The sequence below is a fragment of the Sebastes fasciatus genome, chromosome 17 (genome assembly GCF_043250625.1).
Source record: "Sebastes fasciatus isolate fSebFas1 chromosome 17, fSebFas1.pri, whole genome shotgun sequence".
NCBI lineage: Eukaryota > Metazoa > Chordata > Actinopteri > Perciformes > Sebastidae > Sebastes > Sebastes fasciatus.
In genome coordinates, this window is record NC_133811.1 from 7,000,769 (window position 1) to 7,022,846 (window position 22,078).

A 22,078-nucleotide genomic window follows, 5' to 3' on the forward strand; every position below is an offset into this window, starting at 1 on the left:
TGCTCCCGAAGGCATAGCCATCGGTGTATGAATGAGTATTTAGATTAAATCCTGATGGGCAAAGTTGGCACCTTAGCAGCCTCTGCCATTAGTGTATGACTGGGTGAATGCTGACATGTAGTGTTCCGACCGCTTTGAGTGGTCGGAAGACTAGAACTGCTATATAAAATGCAAGTCCATTTACCATTTGAATTAATAAAAATAAATAAAAAAACGGCTCTCGGACGGGAGCTGGCTCCGATCGTTCACTTACAAGAGCCGGCTCTTTGAGCTGGCTCGTTCGCGACCGACACATCACTAGTAGAGACACGTCACGGGTTACGTTTCAGGAAGTGTGGGCTCGACCACAGAATAGAAACCGTTTCTGATAGAAACACAGTGAATATCGGCCTTTCAGTGAGGAAACAAGTGTCATACGTACGTTTTGTTTCAAGTGTCCTGCAAATTTCAAGGGCTTTTTTATACATTTCCAGGAAGCTTGTGGGAGTTTCCTCGTCTGAGTTTGCTGCAGCATCAAACAACGCCAGCTAGCTTCAACTAGAAGTGTTGACTTTCTTTTAGACTAGTGGGACTCATTGAGCAGATTAACAGCTGTTTCCTCCTCTGCAAACACTACAGCTGCCTTCAGTGAGCGTTGATCTCTCTGTACAGTAGCTAACAGATTGATGTTCACACAGTTTGGACTATTGTTATATCTCTGTAACGGTGTCTGATCCACTGCTCGGCTTGTGATGGCGTGGCAGTAGCTGCTGCCTCTTTGTCTGTGTGATCCGTGTTTAGAGGACGATGCATGGATAACACGGATGTTACTCTTCTTATAAAGTCACTACAAGGAACCAGAGGAGGATCAACACCTTATAGTAGTCTCCACTGACAGCAGTGACAGCCAGCTGACACAGCTTCTCGCCCAGGTGTTGGACTGACTGGTGATCAGCTGATCATGGAGGATGAGATGTTTGACCAGATCGTGTTCGTGTTTCACACCCTGGTGTCGTGGATCGCTGCTGGTGCCATGGTGTTTGGTGGGCTGGTCCCTTACATCCCCCAGTACAGAGACATCCGCAGGACCCAGAATGCAGAGGGCTTCTCCACATATGTGTGCCTGGTCCTCCTGGTGGCTAACATCCTGAGGATACTCTTCAGGTAAACAGATCATTCACTGTCTGTTGTGTGGTGACAAACCTCCATTCAAAAATCTACAGATTTAACACTTTTTTCCTTATAAGCCAAACTATATACCTTATGGAACAAGAGTTAGGATGCTTAAAGAAGCAATGGGGTATTCTCTTAAATTCGGCTTAGAGTAAATCGTTTTAGGAGCTTGCATTGCATTGCTGACACCTACTGAAGTGGTGGATACACACAACAGATGAACCACTCACACATGTTACCCCTTACACCAAGTTAACTGAGTAACAGCTGCAAGTGGATTGGATGCACGCTGAATTATGGTTTCTAATTACTCATAAAGGTCTTACATTGATAGTTGCATTTTTATTTAATAAGTTAAACTGGTAAGCAAAAGCACACAGGTCCTTAACTAACAGGTAAACAGATCATTCACTGTCTGGTGTGTGGTGACAAAACTCCATTCAAAAATCTACAGATTTAACACTTTTTTCCTTATAAGCCAAACTATATACCTTATGGAACAAGAGTTAGGATGCTTAAAGAAGCAATGGGGTATTCTCTTAAATTCGGCTTAGAGTAAATCGTTTTAGGAGCTTGCATTGCATTGCTGACACCTACTGAAGTGGTGGATACACACAACAGATGAACCACTCACACATGTTACCCCTTACACCAAGTTAACTGAATAACAGCTGCAAGTGGATTGGATGCACGCTGAATTATGGTTTCTAATTACTCATAAAGGTCTTACATTGATAGTTGCATTTTTATTTAATAAGTTAAACTGGTAGGCAAAAGCACACAGGTCTCTAACTAACAAGGCCTCTGAAAAACCAAAACACCAAAGAAAAAGTACAGTGGGACCCTTCTGGGATAATTTTTGCAGGGGTAAACTAATTGCTTTCTTCTTATGATATATTCCTGGAGGTTAAAACACATTTCACAAGCTGTTGCAGCAGCTAAGTACCATAATTTTATTGAGGCTGCCTTTACCGCAGCATAGATTCTCTAAGAGAGATAGAGCTGCAAAGATTAAAAAAATTCTCTGATTCCAGCTTCTTAAATGTGAATATTTTCTGGTTTCTTTACTCCTCTATGACAGTAAACTGAATATCTTTGAGTTGTGGACAAAACTAGACATTTGAGGATGTCGTCTTGGGCTTTTAGGAAGCACTGATCGACATATTTCACCATTTTCTGACATTTTATAGACCAAACAACTAAGAAAATAATCATCGACAATGAAAATTATCGTTAGTTGCAGCCATAAAGAGAGCTATAAAATCAAGAATGTGTAGTATTCCTGGTGGCAAAGCCTCATGCCTGTTACGTTGCATAGTAACTTCACACATTCTTCTGTTTCTCTCCATCAGATTTGGCCGCTACTTCGAGACACTGCTGCTGTGGCAGAGCATCATCATGATCGCCACCATGCTCATCATGCTGAACCTGTGCACCAACGTCCGCATGGCCACTGAACTCAACACCAAGAGACGCGCCTTCATAGGTCAGTTACCCTCTGCAGGGCCTCTTCACAGTGCAGATAAAGCTCTGGTTATCTCAGGCTACTGTGTGAGGAAGTGTGTGTGTGTGTGTGTGTGTGTGTGTGTGCGTGTGTGTGTGTGCTTTTAAATGCCGCTTCCAATGTTATGTGTATGAAAGAGCCAGTGTGTGTGTGTGTGGGAGTGTATGTGAGCGAGGGTGAGAGAACGTGTGATAGAGATGTGATTGTGTGTGAGAGTATAAAAATATCCGAGAGCAAGTGAGAGTGAATGTGTGTAGGCAGGTGCATGTGTGAGAAATGTGAGAAATGTGAGAATGTGTGAATGATTGTGCATGAGAATGTGTGAGCATGTTGTTAACAGGTCTCCTTACCTCCCAGTGTGAGAGACCACTTGGCCACTCCTTAAAGTGTTTGAATAACAATCCAGTTAAACCAGCTCCAACACATGTTGCAAACTACAAGTGGACTTTGCCCCTTAACTATACAGGATGTGTTTGTTAAAAGATGATTCAAAACTAATTGTCAAAAATCAGCCCTCTAAATGAAAAACACTGGCTTCATACTGCACCTACTTGTAAATGAACTGGTATTTATAGCTGTTTTAAAAATGCTTGAAAGCACCACATTGTTTTCATGCAAATTCTCTTTATTATTATTATTACTATTTCCAATTTTCAATTAGTAGACAGGTACCTGTCTAAAGTAGTTGATAGATGCCTAATTTATTGGTCCAATATTATAATCGGTAGTTTAGTTTTGAAAAGGTATGGCAATTTTTAATTTTTCTGGTAATACTAATACTTAGTTACAACTTAGTAATTGATCAAACTCTATCTGATCTGAGAAGCAATCGTGACAAAGTGAAATAATCCAAAATATCACCATTTCACTGGACTGAAACTGAGATGTCAAACAGAAATCAAACCTACAGCCAGAGGTGGGTAGAGTAACCAAAAACTGTACTCAAGTAAAGGTACTGTTACTTTGCAAAAAAAAGTGCTCAAGTAGAAGTAAAAATAGTCATAAAACTAACTACTTAAGTAAGAGTACAAAAGTAAATAAGTAAAAATACTTTAGTAGCGAGTAACTTAAATAAAAAGTATATATAATAAAAAAAAAAAACACAGGCACTCTACTGTCTTTTCTCCCAAGTCTTTTATTTGTAGCTTCAGCCATGCTGAATTTGAACGGAGTCATGTGGAGGCGTGTCTGTGATACGATAACAGATTAATAAAAGTAGCGTGATTAATGCATCCAAATGTAACGGAGTAAAAGTAATTATTTTTCTCTAAAGATCTACTTGAGTAAAAAGTACGTTGCTTTCAAACTACTCTGACAAGAACAATTTCCTCAAAAAAGCTACTAACGGAGTAAGTGTGACTCGTTACTACCCGTCTCTGCCTATAGCGTGTCTTTCTTAACAGCCTTATCAAGTTAATGAATACCCTCCATGTGTCAGCCACATTGGATCCTGTTTTTTATGTACATCCTTTTGCACACAAATGCATTCCTCTGTGGTTTTCTAAGAGTCATGTGTTTTAAACTGGTATCACGTGTGGTATGCAGCAGTGCTATGTACTCCCATTCCAGGATTGGATGTTTCAGTTATGCTTCCCGTCCCTGTGGCAGTCTGAAGAACGGGGAGGGGTAATGAGTGCTAATGTGCGTATAGGTTCTAGAGATTAAATGAATGAAACCCTGGAATCCAGTACAGAAAGCTGTACAATACTGTAGTCTTCATATAGCTGTAAGCCAGTCTGACATCTTGATAACCAGTGTGAGTCAGGAAAAATGTCGAGCATTAAAATATAAATTTTCCAGACAGCTTCTAGATAGACTTCACAGATTGTCGAATGTACTACTATGCAACTGAGGTGATTTTTTTTATGTATGTGTTGTATGTATGCATTTTGTAGTCATGATGGCATACATTTTTATTAGTAGAAAAGTGACGCAGTCCCTTTCAAACATTTTTTAAAACTTCCAAAAAAAGTTGAGCTGCGAAAGCTCCACTTAAAGGAGCAGTACATGTAATCGCTTTATTATCAAGAGTTAAATCAGAAGATTGTTACCACTCTTATACCTGTCTGGAAATTTACAGCTATAGTAACAACATCTGCCCCCCAGCACCTATAAAGCTCATTAATTATCACGTCATATCTTGTTTGTTTAATCCAGACAAAATCAAAGTGTAAAAACAACAAGTTGTAGTTTTTTTTTTTATTATTTCTTACTCTTCATGTCAACTTCTGGTACAGTACAGATCATGAAAATAGGTCAAAATAATAATATTCAAACCTCCATCTTTGGTACGGTGTTCCATTATACTACTACTGTATATATCTTGCCCACTTATCCAGGAATTTGTTACAAAGTGCACATTATAGACCATATTATTAAAGTACTCATTATTACAGATCATATTAATAAAGTGTCCATTACAAACCTTATTATCAAAGTACTCAATACAGATCGTGTTATCAAAGTATTCAAGTTGTAGTTTTACAGCGGGTTATGTGCAGGATTATTTCTGTAACTTCTTGAGGTCAATGTGAGGTTTCCAGCAGAAGTGAATAAGAAATCTTGGTTTCAAATCTTACATTTTTCTTGAAAACATTAAATAGTTATGACTTAATAAGCAACATAAGCAATGAGCAACAATCAAAGTTAAAGTTTAAAGGGGAAAAAAATCCTGTATAATTAACAATTTATGAATCAAAAACTGAAGCTAATCTGGACTGTGTGTGTATGTATGTGTGTGTGTATGTGGTTTGATTAACTGACAATGACCTGACCAACAAAAGCAAACTCTTTATGTCTTTACGTCGGACCACATCGCTCGTAGTAAGAAGCCGATAGAGAAAATGTGTTTTTCTTTTTAAAGGGATAGTATTGGGTGTTTTGAAGTGGGGTTGTATGAGGTACTTATCCATAGTCGGTGTATTACCTACAGTAGATGACGGTCGGCACTCCCCCAGTTTGGATAAATAGACACAAGTTACCATACGGGAGCAAAGCAATGTACTGCTGTGAATGGGGGCAGCAGCAAAACATAGGCCTCATCTAAAAAAAATCAATATCAGTTTAAGTGTACGCTATATTTAGAATATTTTCACCGCTTTATCTTGCCTTCAGACTGCCCTTTCCGACAGGGAGCTGAACTGAAAGTGAAATTTATCTATGCTCTCTTCAAAGCCACCAGACTCCATTGACAAAAACAGTATAAATAAGTTCCACTTTCAGTTCAGTTCCTTATAGGAAAATATTCTAAATATAGCGTACACTAAACAGATTTTTTCAGGTGGACCTTTCTTTTAGGTGGCTAAAATATGTTTTGCTGCCATCCCGTCCACAGCAGTACATTGCTTTGCTCCCGTACGGTAACTCCTGTCTGTTTCTCCCAAACTGGGGGCGTGCCGACCGCCATCTACTGTAGGTAATACACCGACTATGGATCAGTACCTCATACAACCCCACTTCAAAACACCAGAACCATCCCTTTAAGGTGCAATGATGCCAAGGATACTTGAACAAACATTTCCAGTGGGAACACTGCTGCCCCTCTGTGGTCTTTTGCAACCAAATGACAGATTAGTTCTATCACTGTAATCAGAGATATAACTAGTCACACAAGCAGTATAGTTTTACAGTGTAACTCATGATGACTTGAAATGTCTGACCAACTGTCACACAGTATTACGAAGTCATGCCCAAGTTTCAGTAACCTGACACATCTCAGGTCAACTTTGGCATTGCTGAAAGTCTCTCCCTTCCTTTCCCTGTTTTTTTTTGTTGTTGTTGTTTCTTTATTTTTTTTCGTCTGTAGCTACAGACAGTAAGGACGAGGAGATCAGAATCCCTAAGAGGCTCTTTCTGGGTATGTACAGAACTTACTGTGTCTGCCATGAAACATCAGTTGTAGTTCACCTGCCTCTCCATCTCTGTGTCTCTCGTGCATGATGACCCCCCGTGTGGCTCTGATGACTAACACCATTTACCACATGTCTGGATGAAGCATGAGCCCATTTCACCCGCATGTAGTCCCGCTGTTGCATCCATTGTTTGATTCACGGAGCACATTTAATGTCAGTACGTTGTAGCCATGCTGCTGTGATGCTTTCAATGCATGTTACACTTCACACCCTCAGTGCAAATGAAGGATCAGCTTTCATTGGAATAAAACCTGTGTGGATGTGATTTTTGCATGTATTGTTTGTGCTTAATTCTGTCATTTATAGGAAATGACAGATTAGGAAGAAATCAAAAGCTCAATCTGAACTCACATAGACAAGCTTCTATTTCTCAGTGATTTACAGTAGACTAACCTGTTGATAGTTCAACTACTGACATCTTGTAGCTTTTTTAACTTTATGCTTTTGCAGTTTGAAATGATTATTTGATATTAACTCTCAAACCAAATGTGTGTTTAATGACCCTTAAACTGATGCATGCTTATTATTATTATCATGCACTGAAATGTGAATGTAAAGCATCTTTTTAATGGCTGATTCATGCAAATTGATGTTGTCTTCTAACCAGCAAAATCGTTTTTTGAACTACACTTGGTTTCAGCACAATGCCTCTTTTTTATAATTTATATGTAAAGAAATCTGTGGGGGTAGGGTTTACCAAGCTGACACAGTCGCAGATTATATCATTTTTAACTCTAGATATCTTGCATTTTCAAGCTTTCTGAGAGGATAGTGACATTTAAACATAAAACATACTGGTGTCTAATTTAAGAATAAGGCCGGTGATATTCTACATTTCTCTTATTGTCAACAAATCCAATGAAAAGAACAAAACCAACAATTCATTGATCCACTAACAAGTATTGCCTTTTTATCCAACGCCTGACATATCTTATTCCTCTGTGCCATAGAGCTCCATTGTTATCCAAAAACTATTAAAAACATATCCAGAGTAACACACACACTGTAGTTTAATTTCAATCCCACACACACACACACACCGTCCTGCTGTTGGAAATACTCACTGTAGAGGTCAAAATGTGTATTAATCCACACCTGAAAATAGTCCCCAACAAATGCACTTTTTTTTTGTCCTGTTTGAGTAACATTTGCAGAAAACTACAGTGTACAGACATTAAAGAAAACGGATTACTGATTTCAGAAGAATCCTCGATTTTATGACCCGTTTTTAAACGTTTAAATCTTCAGTGGAAAGAAATGGGCTTTAAGTGGCACAGCAGATGGAAGGGAAGTAGGAAAGTACCTTGAGGTGGACTAATGCATTGTTGGTTTTGGTCTTTTTAATGGATTTGTTGACAGTAAGGAAAATATTGAGTAAAAGGCTTAATCTTTAACAGCAACTTCACATTTAGTTGCCCAGTCACACAGGCTGCCCAGGTTATAAAATACAAAAGAAATATGAAGCAGCTGAATGCTAAGGGAGTTATTATTATATTATTATTTTACACCTGTGCTTTCCCTACTGTGTATTGTCAAAGTGTGTGCTGTGAAAAAAAGTGTATTGAGTTGTGGTTTGAGGTGCAGCTCATGAGTTTGATCCTGTAGAAAGCCACTCATTTAAGAGGCTTTGTCAGTTGAACTGAAAGGAAACCTCTATAAGACCACATACCAAGCTTCTGCTTTACAAATGCTAGACGTCACCTGACATCACCTCGTGACCTGCATGACCAAAAGCAGAAACGCTAATCGAAAGAATACATAATGCACTAATACTGCTAATGCTACAGTCCCATGATGCAATGCAGAAAGGAAATGTAGGCGCTACTCACAGCTGCACAAATAATACAACTTTTAGCTTTTTTGTTAAAGTTTAATTGGCTCTTCTAAAGTAGCAGTTTGATTGATCTCTGATGACGCATGTGTTGTATTATTTCCTGTTCGTATACAAATGTAAAATATATGGATTTCTTCCATTCTTAAAAAAAAAAAAAAAAAAAAAAAAAGTGCACATAGTATACAGTAAGTTTGCACTATGGAATAAGGACACATTATTAGTGAAGAAAGGGCTGTTGTTCCTGGTGTGGACACTAGATGGCAGTATGACACAATATTTGTATGATGTGAAGCATTAACAGAGGAGCTCAGCAGCCTATAATATATTACAAATTCTCCTCTTGGGACTGACTAATGCACACTAGATTTCTAAGTTTTGTGCTGGTTTGCACACTAGATATTTGGTATTGAAGTGCTGTTTTGTACCCTTTTGTTGGATAATTTTAAGAAAAGCTGGAGCAGAAAAATATAATTAGTTTTCACCAAAATTGTGGCTTTCTGTGGTTCATCCTGTTTGCCTGTTTCTGGCATCAGAAGAGGAGGAGGAGGAGGAGGAGGATATTTCCTTCAGTGCCCAGATGTTGTGCTGCTGGCTCCGTTCTGCCAACACGTTGAAGCTGGCTTTGCAGCGCCTCTATGATCGGCCATCGATCAGGGAACTCTGCCAACTGCATCATTAGAATTGACAGAACGGCGCGTTCTTTGATCATTGATCATTTAGTGGAAATATCAAGGGGAAGCATGTTGTAGTCTATTATTGATAGAAGCATGAGGCAGAGGGATGAAGATGTGAAGCGGAGCTGTGGATCGGTTTAGACACGCAGCAGCACTTAGAGGCCTGTAGCAACTGTGGTCAGTGGATATACGATCAGAGATGCAGCCGTGGAAAAGCAAATTATAGAGAGCCAACAGTATAGCATATAGCACCAAACTGGTCACAGAGCACATTGTCACTTCCTGCAGTGACTCACCATAGTGTTGTTTAATCAGCAGGGCGCATTCTCAACCTGTACGTCTCTCGTATTGTTCAGATTGTTCCCTTTTATGTTCTCTAAGCCGTCATCATAGCACATATTTGTTCTCATAGAAGCACAGCATCATTATCACACCAGACACTTCCATCAAACAGCTGGGCATTGACACACAGTTAAGCTGACTTTTAATATAACTACCTCTGATGCCCAAATAAGGCTGTATTATAATAGATATGACTGGCTGTGAACATTTTATTTAGAGACATAGGGTGTAATTTAGCAGCTGAGATAACATCATGTTACTGCTGGTTCAGTTACTGTACATGATGACAGGTTAAAGAGGACCTATTATGTTCATTTTCAGGTGCATACTTCTCTTTTGTGTTTCTACTAGAACATGTTAACATGCTTTAAAGTTACAAAAAACGCTTTACTTTTCTCATACTGGCTGTGCTGCAGCACTTCTTTTCACCCTCTGTCTGAAACGCTCCATTTGAGCTCCCCCCCACCCCTAACTCTTCCGAAAAGCCCAGTCTGCTCTGATTGGTCAGCTGGTCCAATGTTATGATTGGTTAACTGAACAAAACTCTTTGGACTCCGCTCCAGCTCTGCTCTAACTAGCTTTGTTTGAGGGTGTGCCAAACTAGCCGCTAGGCAAAATGTGTTACTTGGTGACATCACCACGTTACAGAAGAAAATGCAGGACTTCAATCGAGGCATTTCAGGCAGTTCAGGAGCGGTGTGTCTGTGGGGGAGAGTAACTTTGCAGACCTTTTACATGCACAACAAACTATATAACACACTAAAGGAAAGGGGAAAAGCATAATAGGTCCCCTTTTAAAAAGAACTCCTATGGTGTGCCACATCTGGGCTGTACAGTATGTTCTAGGTTCTAAGCCGTGTAGTTTTATTTTTCAGACGGGATAAATCTTGGTGTAATAGCAGCTCAGTGTGGTTTATATGGAAGACTGCCTGCTGGAATCCTTTAAGGAGATTAAAAGATCTGATCATTTGGCTGTGTCGGGATCAGAAATGCTGGTGATCACTCAGGTGGAGGTAAAAGGATTTGGAAGGAAATATTTGTAGAAAAAAGTTCTGAGGTGACAGCGGGGAAGGTTTCTACTTTGTCTTATGCGTGCCAGAGTTAGTTATTTTGAAGACCTGAGAGAGGACACTCTGATCGGATTTGTCAAAATCTGCAGCAACATATAAATGAATTTGTGTCAGCAGGCAAACCATCAATCTGCTGCTCTGTGATTGAAAATCCTTTATGCAAACTTTAGGGGGTCTGTGGTTTCAGACTCAAGGGTATAGCTTGCCTGTTTGACACCACATCCTCAATTACTTAAAGCTAGTTTTTGATATTTTTCAGCTGTAAACAGCTTTGGTCCATGTTTACTTCCTGTCAGCTACTGCATTAACAAACATTGCAACAGGAAATCCAAAGGAGCCCATTTAGGATGTTTATGTTGTTGAGTTTGAAAAGGTCTATGTAAGGTATAAAGTACAGCGAGCCGGTCAGCGTTGTGAAATAAACCCAGACACATGCCGCACCCTGATGCGAAGCAGAGATGTCTTTCATCGCCCTGAAGGGGTTTATTTCACAACAATGACCCTCTAGCTGTACATTATCCCACTTATTACACGGCTACTTACTTAAGAAATCAATCATTTGAGACAAAAACGGTCCGCCAGAGTCCAAGTTCAGAACTGTGTCCATAGCAACGGTCTGTTATACATAGCAACGGTCTGCTATAAAGAAATAACAGACCGTAGAACAACGTGATTGACCAATCAGAATGGAGTATTCAACAAAAGCAAATAACAACTGGTTTATTGGAATAGCATCCAGAAATTGAAAAAAAGATGCCACTTTTTGTAACCTTTCCCACAAAAAGTTAAGATTTACTGTCTCTGCCCTGGTTGTGGCCCACTCAAAAAATGAATAAAAAGTTATCTTAGATCAGGCCTAATCAATTGGTGGCCTATAGGCCAAATCCACCCATTTGATCATTTATAAATATGAAAAAAATAAAGTAAAAAATAATTTTAAATTCTTCCAATTTGCGAGTTTATTCACGTTCATCAACGTCACCACTCATGCTGTTGACGCTGTTACGGATTGTTAAAAGCAATGTCATTGTGCTTTTATTTAAATAATCTGGTAACATTCTAAGTTTATGGGTATTTACATTTATTGATTGTTAAAAGATCATCATTTTATTAGTAGGCTAATTGGCCCATTCATTATTTATGTGTTGTTCAGCACAAAAATATGTATTTTGTTTAAAAAGTTTGAACCCAGGCTGTTTAAGCAGAGGGAATTTAGGAGAGTCAAACTGATTAAAAAAAGATGTTAAATGAAATATTGGGTTTATTAAGACAACAACCTGCTAAGAATAAAAAAGTGGTATTGGTTTCACATTTTCATTCCTAACTTTGCAGATCAGACATAGGAAATGTAAATGTCAAATCTGCCCCTACTAAAAAATTAATTGAATAGTCCTGTCTTAGATTATGTCACAAAGATTGAGTGGTCTCGTACCACAGAGATGTTTGCCTAACGATGTAACAGAGGTGCATGGCAATACAAGAGATTTCCATTTCTTTCTATTGTTTGGTTTATGGCTCGTTGCTCTTTCTGGTCCCATTGGGGTCTGTCAGCTTAGAATAAATCACCGTATCCTGTAGTTGCAGTTGTCCCCTCCCTAAGGTAGAGAGTCCTAACTTTCAGCCTCAGTCCTTTTTATAGAAGAGACTACTCTAGGTGGCAGTGCAGAAAAGTTGCTGTGCTTTGGCTTGGCAGTGAAAGCCCATTAGTCATTGTGAAAAAAGCTTCCCTGTCCAAATTTCAGAAATGAAGCTCGTTGAAATCTGAAGTTCAATTTCACGGGCTGTTATAACTGTAATGTTCCTGCTGCTCCCACGGGTTGCTTTTGAGTGACAGCAAGCCATTATTTCAACTACCCCCATAAACTTTTCCCAGGCCTAACTGGAACTGGCAGGGAACAGTTGGTAAACAAGCGATTGAAATGTCCAACTCTGACCCGGGTCTTCCTACACATGTACCACCACTCTGTGGGACTTCAAACTGAGCTGAGCACAAGACGTTTGGCCACCACGGGGAGTCTATTGTATGCAGCTCCAGTCTGTTCCCACACTGTGCTATTGCGGCTGCCACGCGGCACAGGGATTAAAGAGGAGGAGGAGAATACCCCCAGGGTACGCAAGTGGCACAGCAAGAGAGAGAGAGGGTGGATGGCAGCGTATGGCTGAGCTACAGTACTGTGATAAACGTCTCTCTTTTAGCGGTCAGTGTGGAATGGTGTGGATCCGTCTACAAGATGTTGTTTGCTGCTGCTCATATTTTGGAGGCAGATTTTGCTTCCATCTTCAAAGTGTGCACACACAGGATTAAGGGTTGGTGACGGCACAGCACTGGCACGAAGGAGTGTGATCACTATATCATGAGCCAGGAGACGAGGACTGCACAAATAATTGAAAAGCATGTCATAATCACAATGCTGCCATTTTTTTTGTTAGAGCCAAAAGTGTCCGTAAGAAAGGTGTTCTGTTCTTTTTGCAGAATCCCTGGCCACCAAATTAAGTTGCAAGATGGGAAGAAAATGTCTTGAATTTCACTACATAGAATTTCATCTATCCTCTTCCACTCCCTTTGCCCTGACAGAAGAGACTGGGGAGAAAAAGGTTAAGAAAAAGTTCTTAATCTTTTTATTTTAAGAACCGAGCAGGTAATCTGGTAGATAAAGTAGTGCTAAGGCATATGCAGTCTTGGCAATTATGTCCCCAGTTATTGAGATTACAGCAGGTCACTCTTTGATATTGGTTCATTTTAGAATGAATTAAATGTCTCAAGAAGTTTGAGGTGATGTACTGTATAATAAAATGTAAGAAGGTAAGAAATAACGGAATTCTTCTGCATCTCAAAGATTAAATACTGAACTTTATTTATTTCAGAAACATATAAAATCAAAACTCTAACACACATTTGTTTAAAGGAACAGTGTGCAGCATTTATAGGGATCTATTGGCAGAAATGGAATATAATATTATTGAGTATGTTTTCATTAGTGTAAAATCACCTGAAAATAAGAATCGTCAGCCACCGTAGTTCTCCGACCTACACGCTTGGCACACAGGAGAAGTTTCAGTTGGTTGCAATCTGCAACCTCACTGCTTGATGCCGCCAAATCCTACACACTAGACCTTTTGAACAAGCTAACATTATATGGAGTAACAAGACCATATAATAAGTACAGATACATGTCACATTTTTGCTAACTTTAGCTGCATGTTTAGCTATTTTGGGGCAGAAGAAACAAGCTAACAGACTCACAATGGAGTTGCTTTGGCTAACGTGTTGGTGTTTTGGCTCCAAGTGCAGATTTCACCCTTCTTTTAGCTCTCTTTTAAGGGCTTTACACTGTCGAGTAAATGTGTTAAAGCTATAGTTTAACACATGTGTGACACTGTTCTGTGTTTAACTTTGGTCTCTACCAGGCAGCAATCTCCGGTTCTGAAAAGTGAAGTCAATGCTGAAGTGCCTTAAACGTGCATTGTTTCTAACAACCAGCAGGGGGCGACTCCTCTGGTTGCAGAAAGAAGTCTGATTGTATAGAAGTCTATGAGAAAATGAGCCTACTTGACACTTGATTTATTACCTCAGTAAACATTGTAAACATGAGTTTATGGTATCTATCTCTAGTTTCAAGTCTTGGTCACTGTGCTCCAAAAGTCTGCTTATGTGGAACATACTATTAGCTAGCTAACTAGCCAGCATGCTAGCAAAGCAACACACTGTACTGTTTCCACTGCTCCTGCCAGCTACTACTACTGTATGTGCTTCTCTGTTAAGCTAGGGGCTCAGTGGTATCATCACTTGGAGCCATATATATTAAATGTATCACATGTTCAAGCTGTGCATGCCTTTAGCAGCCAGGTTGGTGTTGAACGCTGCTCTATTGCCCTCTGATTGCTTCCCTCTGTGTTAGGCTGTTATCAGGCAGCGCCAGCCTGGTGCTAGTTGGCCCAGATTCACAGTCCTCTGCTGCCAGCAGGGCTCCACCACACCAGGCAGCTAACACCTACAGAATAAACACCGCCATACAGTACGAATAACAGCTCTCAAAAGGATATTCTCGGTGTTGATTGTACTCAGAACAGAAATACATGCCTTGTTATAGCTTTTAAGAACGTTTTTCTACGTTTTTGTTTCAACACTGCATTGTGTTGCCATCCTACGTAGTTCTGCATCATGCATCTTGGTGCATGGAGTGTGGGTATAGACAGAAGGCTGTGACCCGGTCTGAATTGCTCTGAGATTTATTCGGTTACCCTTATGGGATTTGTTTAACTTGTCTGTCAGAAAGGAACAATTGGATTGGCTCAAGATTGCAAAGCCAGGTTACCTTGCACACATAACGTGCGTGCCTGCCATGCGTATTCATGTAGAAATGCCATCTAAATGTCAGAATCGGTCAGCATTAATTCTCTAATGAAACAATATTTCATTAAATCAGGAACTGAAATGTCATAAACGCGTGTATTCTTTCACTCCTTATTTTATCTAGTCTTGAAAAATAACAGGTTTGTTCATTTAGGCATGCTGTTTAGTGGTGATAAGCGGTGCTTTTCTTTTCTTTTTGCTTTATCTACTGTATAGGCGCTTCTCTGGAGGCCTATATACAGTAGGCCTCCAGAGTGCTTAGATGTTCCTCTTAGATAAAGAGAGCCTCATTTAAACATGATTAAACAAATTGTCTTCATTGCATTTGGGGCTTGTGTAAATCCTATTTACGATACAGCAGCGAAGAAACATCTTTCGCGCTCAGCCGTGATTAGATTTTCATGATAAACTCTTTCAATGTCTTCTGCTCACACATTAAACCAGCAGATACTTGTGTCCTTTTTTTCCCTCACAGCCTATACCATAAAGATCTGTATAATGGGATTTAGCAGAGAGGAAATTAGAGGTAAAGATGTCTGACATCGCTTATTGTGCCTGTTCCCTCATCAGCTATAGTTAAAGTAATACCTGAGGCGACTGACGCTTTGTGGCCTTGAGAGATATTATCACAGTATGATTAGTATTGGCGGTGTTGCTTATTACAGGAAGCGGGGTTGTTGTGCTCGGAATCTTTATCTAATCATTTCCTCGGAGAAAGAACGCACACGAGAGGTGTCAGGGCAGAGAACAGATTCATCAGTGTCCAGATTCCCACCCAGCCCATTATTACAGTGTAATACTATAACCACCTTCACCCCGAAGTTAAAAGCTTCTGTTTTGCGAGAATCTGCATGAGAACGAGTCCAAATCGTACGCAGTTCAGACGGCCTATTTGTGGCGGTGACATAGTTTTTTCTTTCTGAATACTAGAATGGGATAGTGGGAGTCTTGTGAAAATTCGCACCTCAAATGTGAAGTTAGTTAAAAATGTTCCAATTATAGAGTTTTTGCTTCCTTTTGTTAATACAGCTTAAAAAATAACAGACAGGATCACTAGGTGATTATTTCCTCTAGTGCTGGAGAAGTGAGGAGAGTGGGAAAATGTGATTGCATGCAAGTACAAAAGAGTAGAAGTGTCTCACAGCTGACTAACGAGCCTGAAATTGAAACAACAATTTGTGTGTTATGAATGTAGAAGACACTATCAAACTATGACTCTTAACATGTAGAACCAACATGTAAAGTCATTATGGACTTGGACTTGGACTTATATAGCGCTTTTCTAGTCTTCCGACCACTCAAAGCGCTTTACACTACATGTCAGTATTCACCCATTCATACACTGATGGCAGAGGCTGCTAAGGTGCCAATTTTGCCCATCAGGATTTAATCTAAATACTCATTCACACACCGATGGCTATGCCTCCGGGAGCAATTTGGGGTTAAGTGTCTTGCTCAAGGACACATCGACATGTGACCCATCGAACCACCGACCTTCCGATTGGTGGACAACCTGCTCTACCCTCTGAACCACAGCCGCCCGTTACTGAAAGGCACTGATGTAGTATTAATACTGAACCTTTGATGACATCTAAAAGGCTTTTGCAATATTGATTTATAATATAAAATTCATATTCAATGTTTGCCCTGCTTACAAGCTGAAGTTTGCACTTTCACACAGATCTTGTATACACGTTGATAAAAAAATATATTGAGCTTTTTTAATGTCATTTTCCTAGTTACCACTTTCAAGAGAAATTAAGAACTGCAATGATTCATCACACTACCATAAAGTTGAGCAGTGGAGGCTGAAATAATCTGACTTTTAGTCCCCAAAAACACTGGATCCGACATTTCCCATGATGCAACCAATATCATCACATTGATACTCCATGCCTGGTAATTACACGTCTTTCAAACTCAATGCCCCTAGTTTGTAACGCAGGCTTTCTGTTATAAATGTTTAGTTTCCAAACCTAAACTGAGATAACCCCGATGACATCATCAGGGTTATTTTATCACATTTTAAAGAGTTCCCTCCAGAGCCACCAAATTTCGAATGCAACTCTTCCGCTGTGATGTGTCTGAAAAAGTATTTTTTCGTCTCAACCAGTAACAGCATTACTTTTGCATGTTTTTTTTTTTTTATTTAGAACGGCTTTGCTTTACTTTCTTTCTTTTTACAGGAACTGTGCATATCAAGTACTGTTTCTGTTGTTATGCCAGTATCAGCCAGCTGGTTGAGAACTGTACTCCCTTGAGTTGTTAAAAGAAAATCTGCATTACCGTGTACTCATTTGTGATTTCCCTTTGTTGTGCACTTTTAGACTTTGACTGGAGCTACTTCTGGTTGTGGAGTCGCTTCGTGGACTACATGCAGTGCGTGCTGGCCTTCACGCTGATGGCGGCCTACATCACCTACCTCTTCCTGGACTCTGCGCTGTTCGTGGAGACCCTGGGCTTCCTGGCCGTCTTCACCGAGGCAATGCTGGGCACGCCGCAGCTCTACTGCAACTATCAGAACAAGTCCACGGAGGGAATGAGGTACAGACACACACGACACTGAACATCCTGCAATGAACTGACACTAACTGGGCAGGGGAGTGCATACTATATTACTCACATCTATGAATTACAAAACAGAATTAACACAAATTTGTTTCAACGCCACTAATTTCTTTAACACATCAACGCAATTTGCATCATATGAAACTAGAAAAACCTAAGGAATCCATTGTTACCAACAATGTCATATTAGCTCACGAAGGAGGTTAAATAACGCTCCAAACTTGCGCTAAATTTTGGCGAGGAAAAACTGCCATGGCCACATTCAAAGGGGTCCTTTGACCTCTGACCTCAAGATATGTGAATGTAAATGGGTTCTATGGGTACCCACGAGTCTCCCCTTTACAGACATGCCCACTTTATGATAATCACATGCAGTTTAAGGCAAGTCTTAGTCAAGTCAGCACACTGACACACTAACAGCTGTTGTTGCCTGTTGGGCTGCAGTTTGCCATGTTATGATTTGAGCATATTGTTTTATGCTAAATGCAGTACCTGTGAGAGTTTCAGCCCTAATTTCACCACCTTTCTCTCACAATCACCTCTCTAAATCACACAGTGCGTAAACACACTTTGAATGCTCAAACGTTATTTACTGTCACCTTTCTTTCCTTAACTATGTGGGCCTTGAGTATAATTTACCAACAGTCAGTCTGACAGAAATCAAAACAGAAATATTGTTGCATCCTTGATTAATGACAATGTCTCTTTATCCTGATGAGCACTGTTTTATTTATGAGAGGCCTCTTCCTGCTGTAGCACACGCTTGCGAGTAATGGCTCCATATTATATTGTCTCACATATGATTATTAACACTGACACATGCTTATTAAGTATTTCTGGCACCTGTCGAGCAGGAAGCGAGGACGAGGCTCCTCCTGACAACTGTTTATTATGCTAACATGACAGTTGACCCTCTAGTTTTTCTGAAAATCAATATGGTAATGAGGCATTCTGCCTCGCTGTATCTACTGCCAATGTATCATTTTGGCTCATTAATGATGATCCGTTGATTAATGCATCATTTGCAAGTCTCAGGCTGTAATTAAAAGGCGTTGACGTACAATAGATTTTTGAAAGCACGTGCGGTTTCACAATCTATTCCACCAGCCCTTTGAGCTGTAGCCGAGGAAGCCCTGGAAGCTGCTTTTTCAAAATAGTATACTCAACTTTAAATGTATAGCACATTTAAGCAGCCGATGAAAAGCAATGGGGCATAAATGGATTTACAAAGAACCCAACAGCGCCACAAGATTAAAAGTAGATACGGGGTAAAAGAAATCCGATAAGGAGAAACGTCGACGCTGTAACAAAGTAATTGAAGAGATGAAACTGATAACGTATATGTATTAAAAGACTTGTGAGGTTTTAGATTGTCTACAGAAGACACAGTCTTGATAAAAAGCTTCATCTCGGTGTGTGTCCTGCCTCGGAGCAGTGTGTGTCCCCTCCCTTTCTCTCTGCTGGTTGGCTTCCTGCAGCAGACAGATAACAGAGCTCCAGCAGGGCTTCCTGTCCACTTAACCGGCCATGACAGCTCCCACGCTGGGCTTTCCGTACCCTCTCTGTCCCATGCCTTATTTATTTTTGATTTTTTTGTTGTTGTTGTACTTCCTACCCACCCGACTCTGTCTACAGTATGTGCTTACAGGAGCAATCCACCCTCGGCTACTCTTGTATGGCTAAGTCTGGTGGATTTCATGCTATGTTTATCTGACTTTTTGGTGGTGTCAGACTTTCCATGAAGTTATTACTCAGTTGTTTTCCATGGTTTCCCAACTGCCCCCTCTTAGTCGACTAATCAGTCGTTTTGGTCTCAGTCAACTCAGATTTCTTTAGTCGATTGGTAATTTTCTATGCTTTTTTTCATGCTGAATGACATATTTCCAAGAAACTTATGAGCATATCTCTGGTAAACAAAAAGTGGTGCTTTTGTGTGATTCTTTGTGGAGAAACTGTGGCTATTAAACTAATCGATTAGTCGACAAAATCGCGGGAGTGTTTGTCGTCTAAGAATTTCCTGGGTTGAGAACAGCCCTAAATGCATTTCAACAAACCCCCAAACAATGGCTATAAACAGGCTTTAAGTCAGGGTGGACATAAAGGGTATATATAAATATACCCTATACTCAAAATGCAACATTTCTTGTAGTTGCAATGCATTCTGGTCTATTTTGGCTGCAGTAGAGGCATAAATTGGTGTCCATGCCACTTCCATGATGGATTTTCTCCTGTCTGTAAATGACTTTTATTCTGAAGTCCTGACAACAAAAGCTATCGATGTTTTAGAAAGAGCCCAGTGATTCTCTGCATTTGAGTATTTACCCATGGCGATAAACTGCACCACCAAACATTACAATGGTTGCATGAAATACAAGACACATTGCCGAAACAAGGCTTTTAGTCATGCACAGCATTTTTAGTGTGGATTACCTCCTAAACACAGGCTTTGGCTCAGTTTTCACCACAAAGTTTGAATGTGCTCAAATTGCTAAATGCTTTCCTTAAACTTGGTTGGTTGATTTGGTGACACGCACGTGGTCTCTGTGGTAACAGAAAGTGCGGTTTAATATTACAACAAACAGCCACTTTGCCAGAAATACAACAGAAGAGCAACTGATGTATCGGTTGACAGTGCAGCCCAATCCCTCAGGAAGAGCGCCGGTCGTTGATCCCAACTTTCGTAGTGGTCAAACGGCAGTACTGCAACTTCCGTGTCCGTCACGTGATGCCATTGGGCCCAAAAAGACTTCTTCCCATAGACTTACATCAGGAAAGAGACGTCTGTAACTCAGCGAATTGTTTTTTTTTTAGGTAAATCAACTCCCCAGTACGAACACTCTAATAGCCCTTATTTAAATCATTAGGTCCTAAAAGTTGTAAATGGCACTAATAGCCGAATCCAGAGTTATTTCCCTTCCTCCGTTGATGTGAGTGAGACCCAGACCGAGGCTGGAGCGCAAGCCGTGACGACAGCGTGACCCCGTGACCGAGTCATGTGACCGAGCGGACGCTACTGCGCATGAACCATGTGTTGGAGATCCGGGTAATTTTCCAGGCGGAATTCGACCCATTTTGTCTTCATGCGCCACTGAGCGACTTTCATAGGGATGAACGGGGCCCCGCCTCCAAACACTGTATCCAGTTCTCTTAATACATCCATGGTGCAGCCCAACAAACTCGCATTGTTTCATTAAAGAGGTCAATAGTAATTATGGTAGTTTTCCACACAACAGCAGGACACCGTAAAGTTGATCGTTCTTGTTCTGTTACTCTGTTGCAAAAATAAAAAATGATCCACTGTCAAAAACTTCCCAAAATGTGGATGTCTTTTGGAAAATCTTGCATTTCCAGTGGCTGCTTCACAATAAAATCTGCCCTGTTTCACCGGTTGAATGCTTTTAATGTGAAGCAGGATGTTCAGTTTTCATTAGCAGTAAGAGAAAGAGAGTGAAAAGTAGACAGTGAGGCGGACATCAGTTGAATGAAACCATGCTTGATTACATAGGAATGGCGTACATTAAAAAACTGTACAGAGAGGTAATAACAGAATGTAAATACATTGAATTGGAGACCATAGGTAGTATAAAAAATTGGGGCATGTACGAAGGAGCAAATTTATCGTTTTCTGCCACTTCTATGCAGGGAGTTGTGGACTTTAAAATATTGCTGTCAAAGTTGTTTTTCACTTTGACGCTGCACTGATCTACTGTGTGCACAAATCCTTCTCCTCCAGTTTATCTCAAATGACTTTTTAGACATCACTATTTTTATAGACTTTAAATATATTTATATATAGACTTTGCATATTCCGTATGTTCTCTTCGGCCGAGATGTCAGACAAACATCGGTCCACTACCATGTCGTTTACCTGTGTCCATCTCAACAAATGCCAGGACAGGCAGCCTGCGTTTTGGTTCACTTGGAAACGGTCTGAGACCACCTCTCACAAGCGGTCTCAGACTGGTTGAACCGCACCAGAATTTGATTAAAACAGACTAAATGTGTGCTTGTGAAAGCGCCCTTACTCTACATAATTTCAAATACTTTATTTTCAAATGCAACAATGATTGAAATTCTGTGATGAACATATCCAGTGTTGTGATGCTCTGATAAAGGTACTGCAGTTTGTATTACCTAGTGCGATATAGATATTTTCATTTCATGTGCTATGCACGATTTTAAGGCACACAAATAAGGAATATAGCATTATGTGAGTTTTGCAAATTAAAACTTGCATTTACAGCAAACTTGCAAACTTGCCAAATTAATTCTAAAATTCTGCAATACCCAGGCAGTATGCATTTCTGCTTATTCCTTCTATTGTCTTCCCCTGCAACATGTTCTGCCAGCCATCAGCCGGTGCAGATAGAGCTGCCATAGGAGGCAGAGGACATTGTCATTTCCAGTTCTGTTCATTGTTTGTGTCCTCTCGTCCCTCTCTGCACAACCTGTAGAGTCTGGCAGGCTGTTGCTAGGTTACTTTACCTCAGCACTCTGTTCAAGGTTTCTGTGTAAGTGTGTGTGTATGTGTGTGCTCAGGCATTGGAAGCAAAATCTTATAAAGTGAGGATGTTTTTCTTTCAAAGTGCAATTTTTAAAAGCAAGAAAATTTCTTTTAAAAGATTGTAAGAGCATTTTGCAGAGACAAAAACAAACAAGATAGGTGAAG

General features: G+C 40.1%; 1 protein-coding gene across 2 annotated transcripts in view; it reads left to right on the forward strand.

The window, feature by feature from the left end:
• The first annotated feature begins 282 nt into the window (after nt 1-282).
• The window catches only part of slc66a2 (solute carrier family 66 member 2), a 37,452-nt gene continuing 15,656 nt past the window's right edge, over nt 283-22,078 (forward strand). The window contains exons 1-5 of one of the 2 annotated variants that reach the window (XM_074612596.1): nt 283-417; nt 878-1,143; nt 2,505-2,638; nt 6,462-6,512; nt 17,169-17,385. In XM_074612596.1, the coding sequence (XP_074468697.1) occupies nt 941-1,143; nt 2,505-2,638; nt 6,462-6,512; nt 17,169-17,385 (605 nt within the window). In that variant the 5' untranslated portion in view covers nt 283-417; nt 878-940. Of the gene's footprint in view, nt 1,144-2,504; nt 2,639-6,461; nt 6,513-17,168; nt 17,386-22,078 lie in introns of both variants that reach the window. The other variant, XM_074612597.1, reaches the window with a different exon arrangement.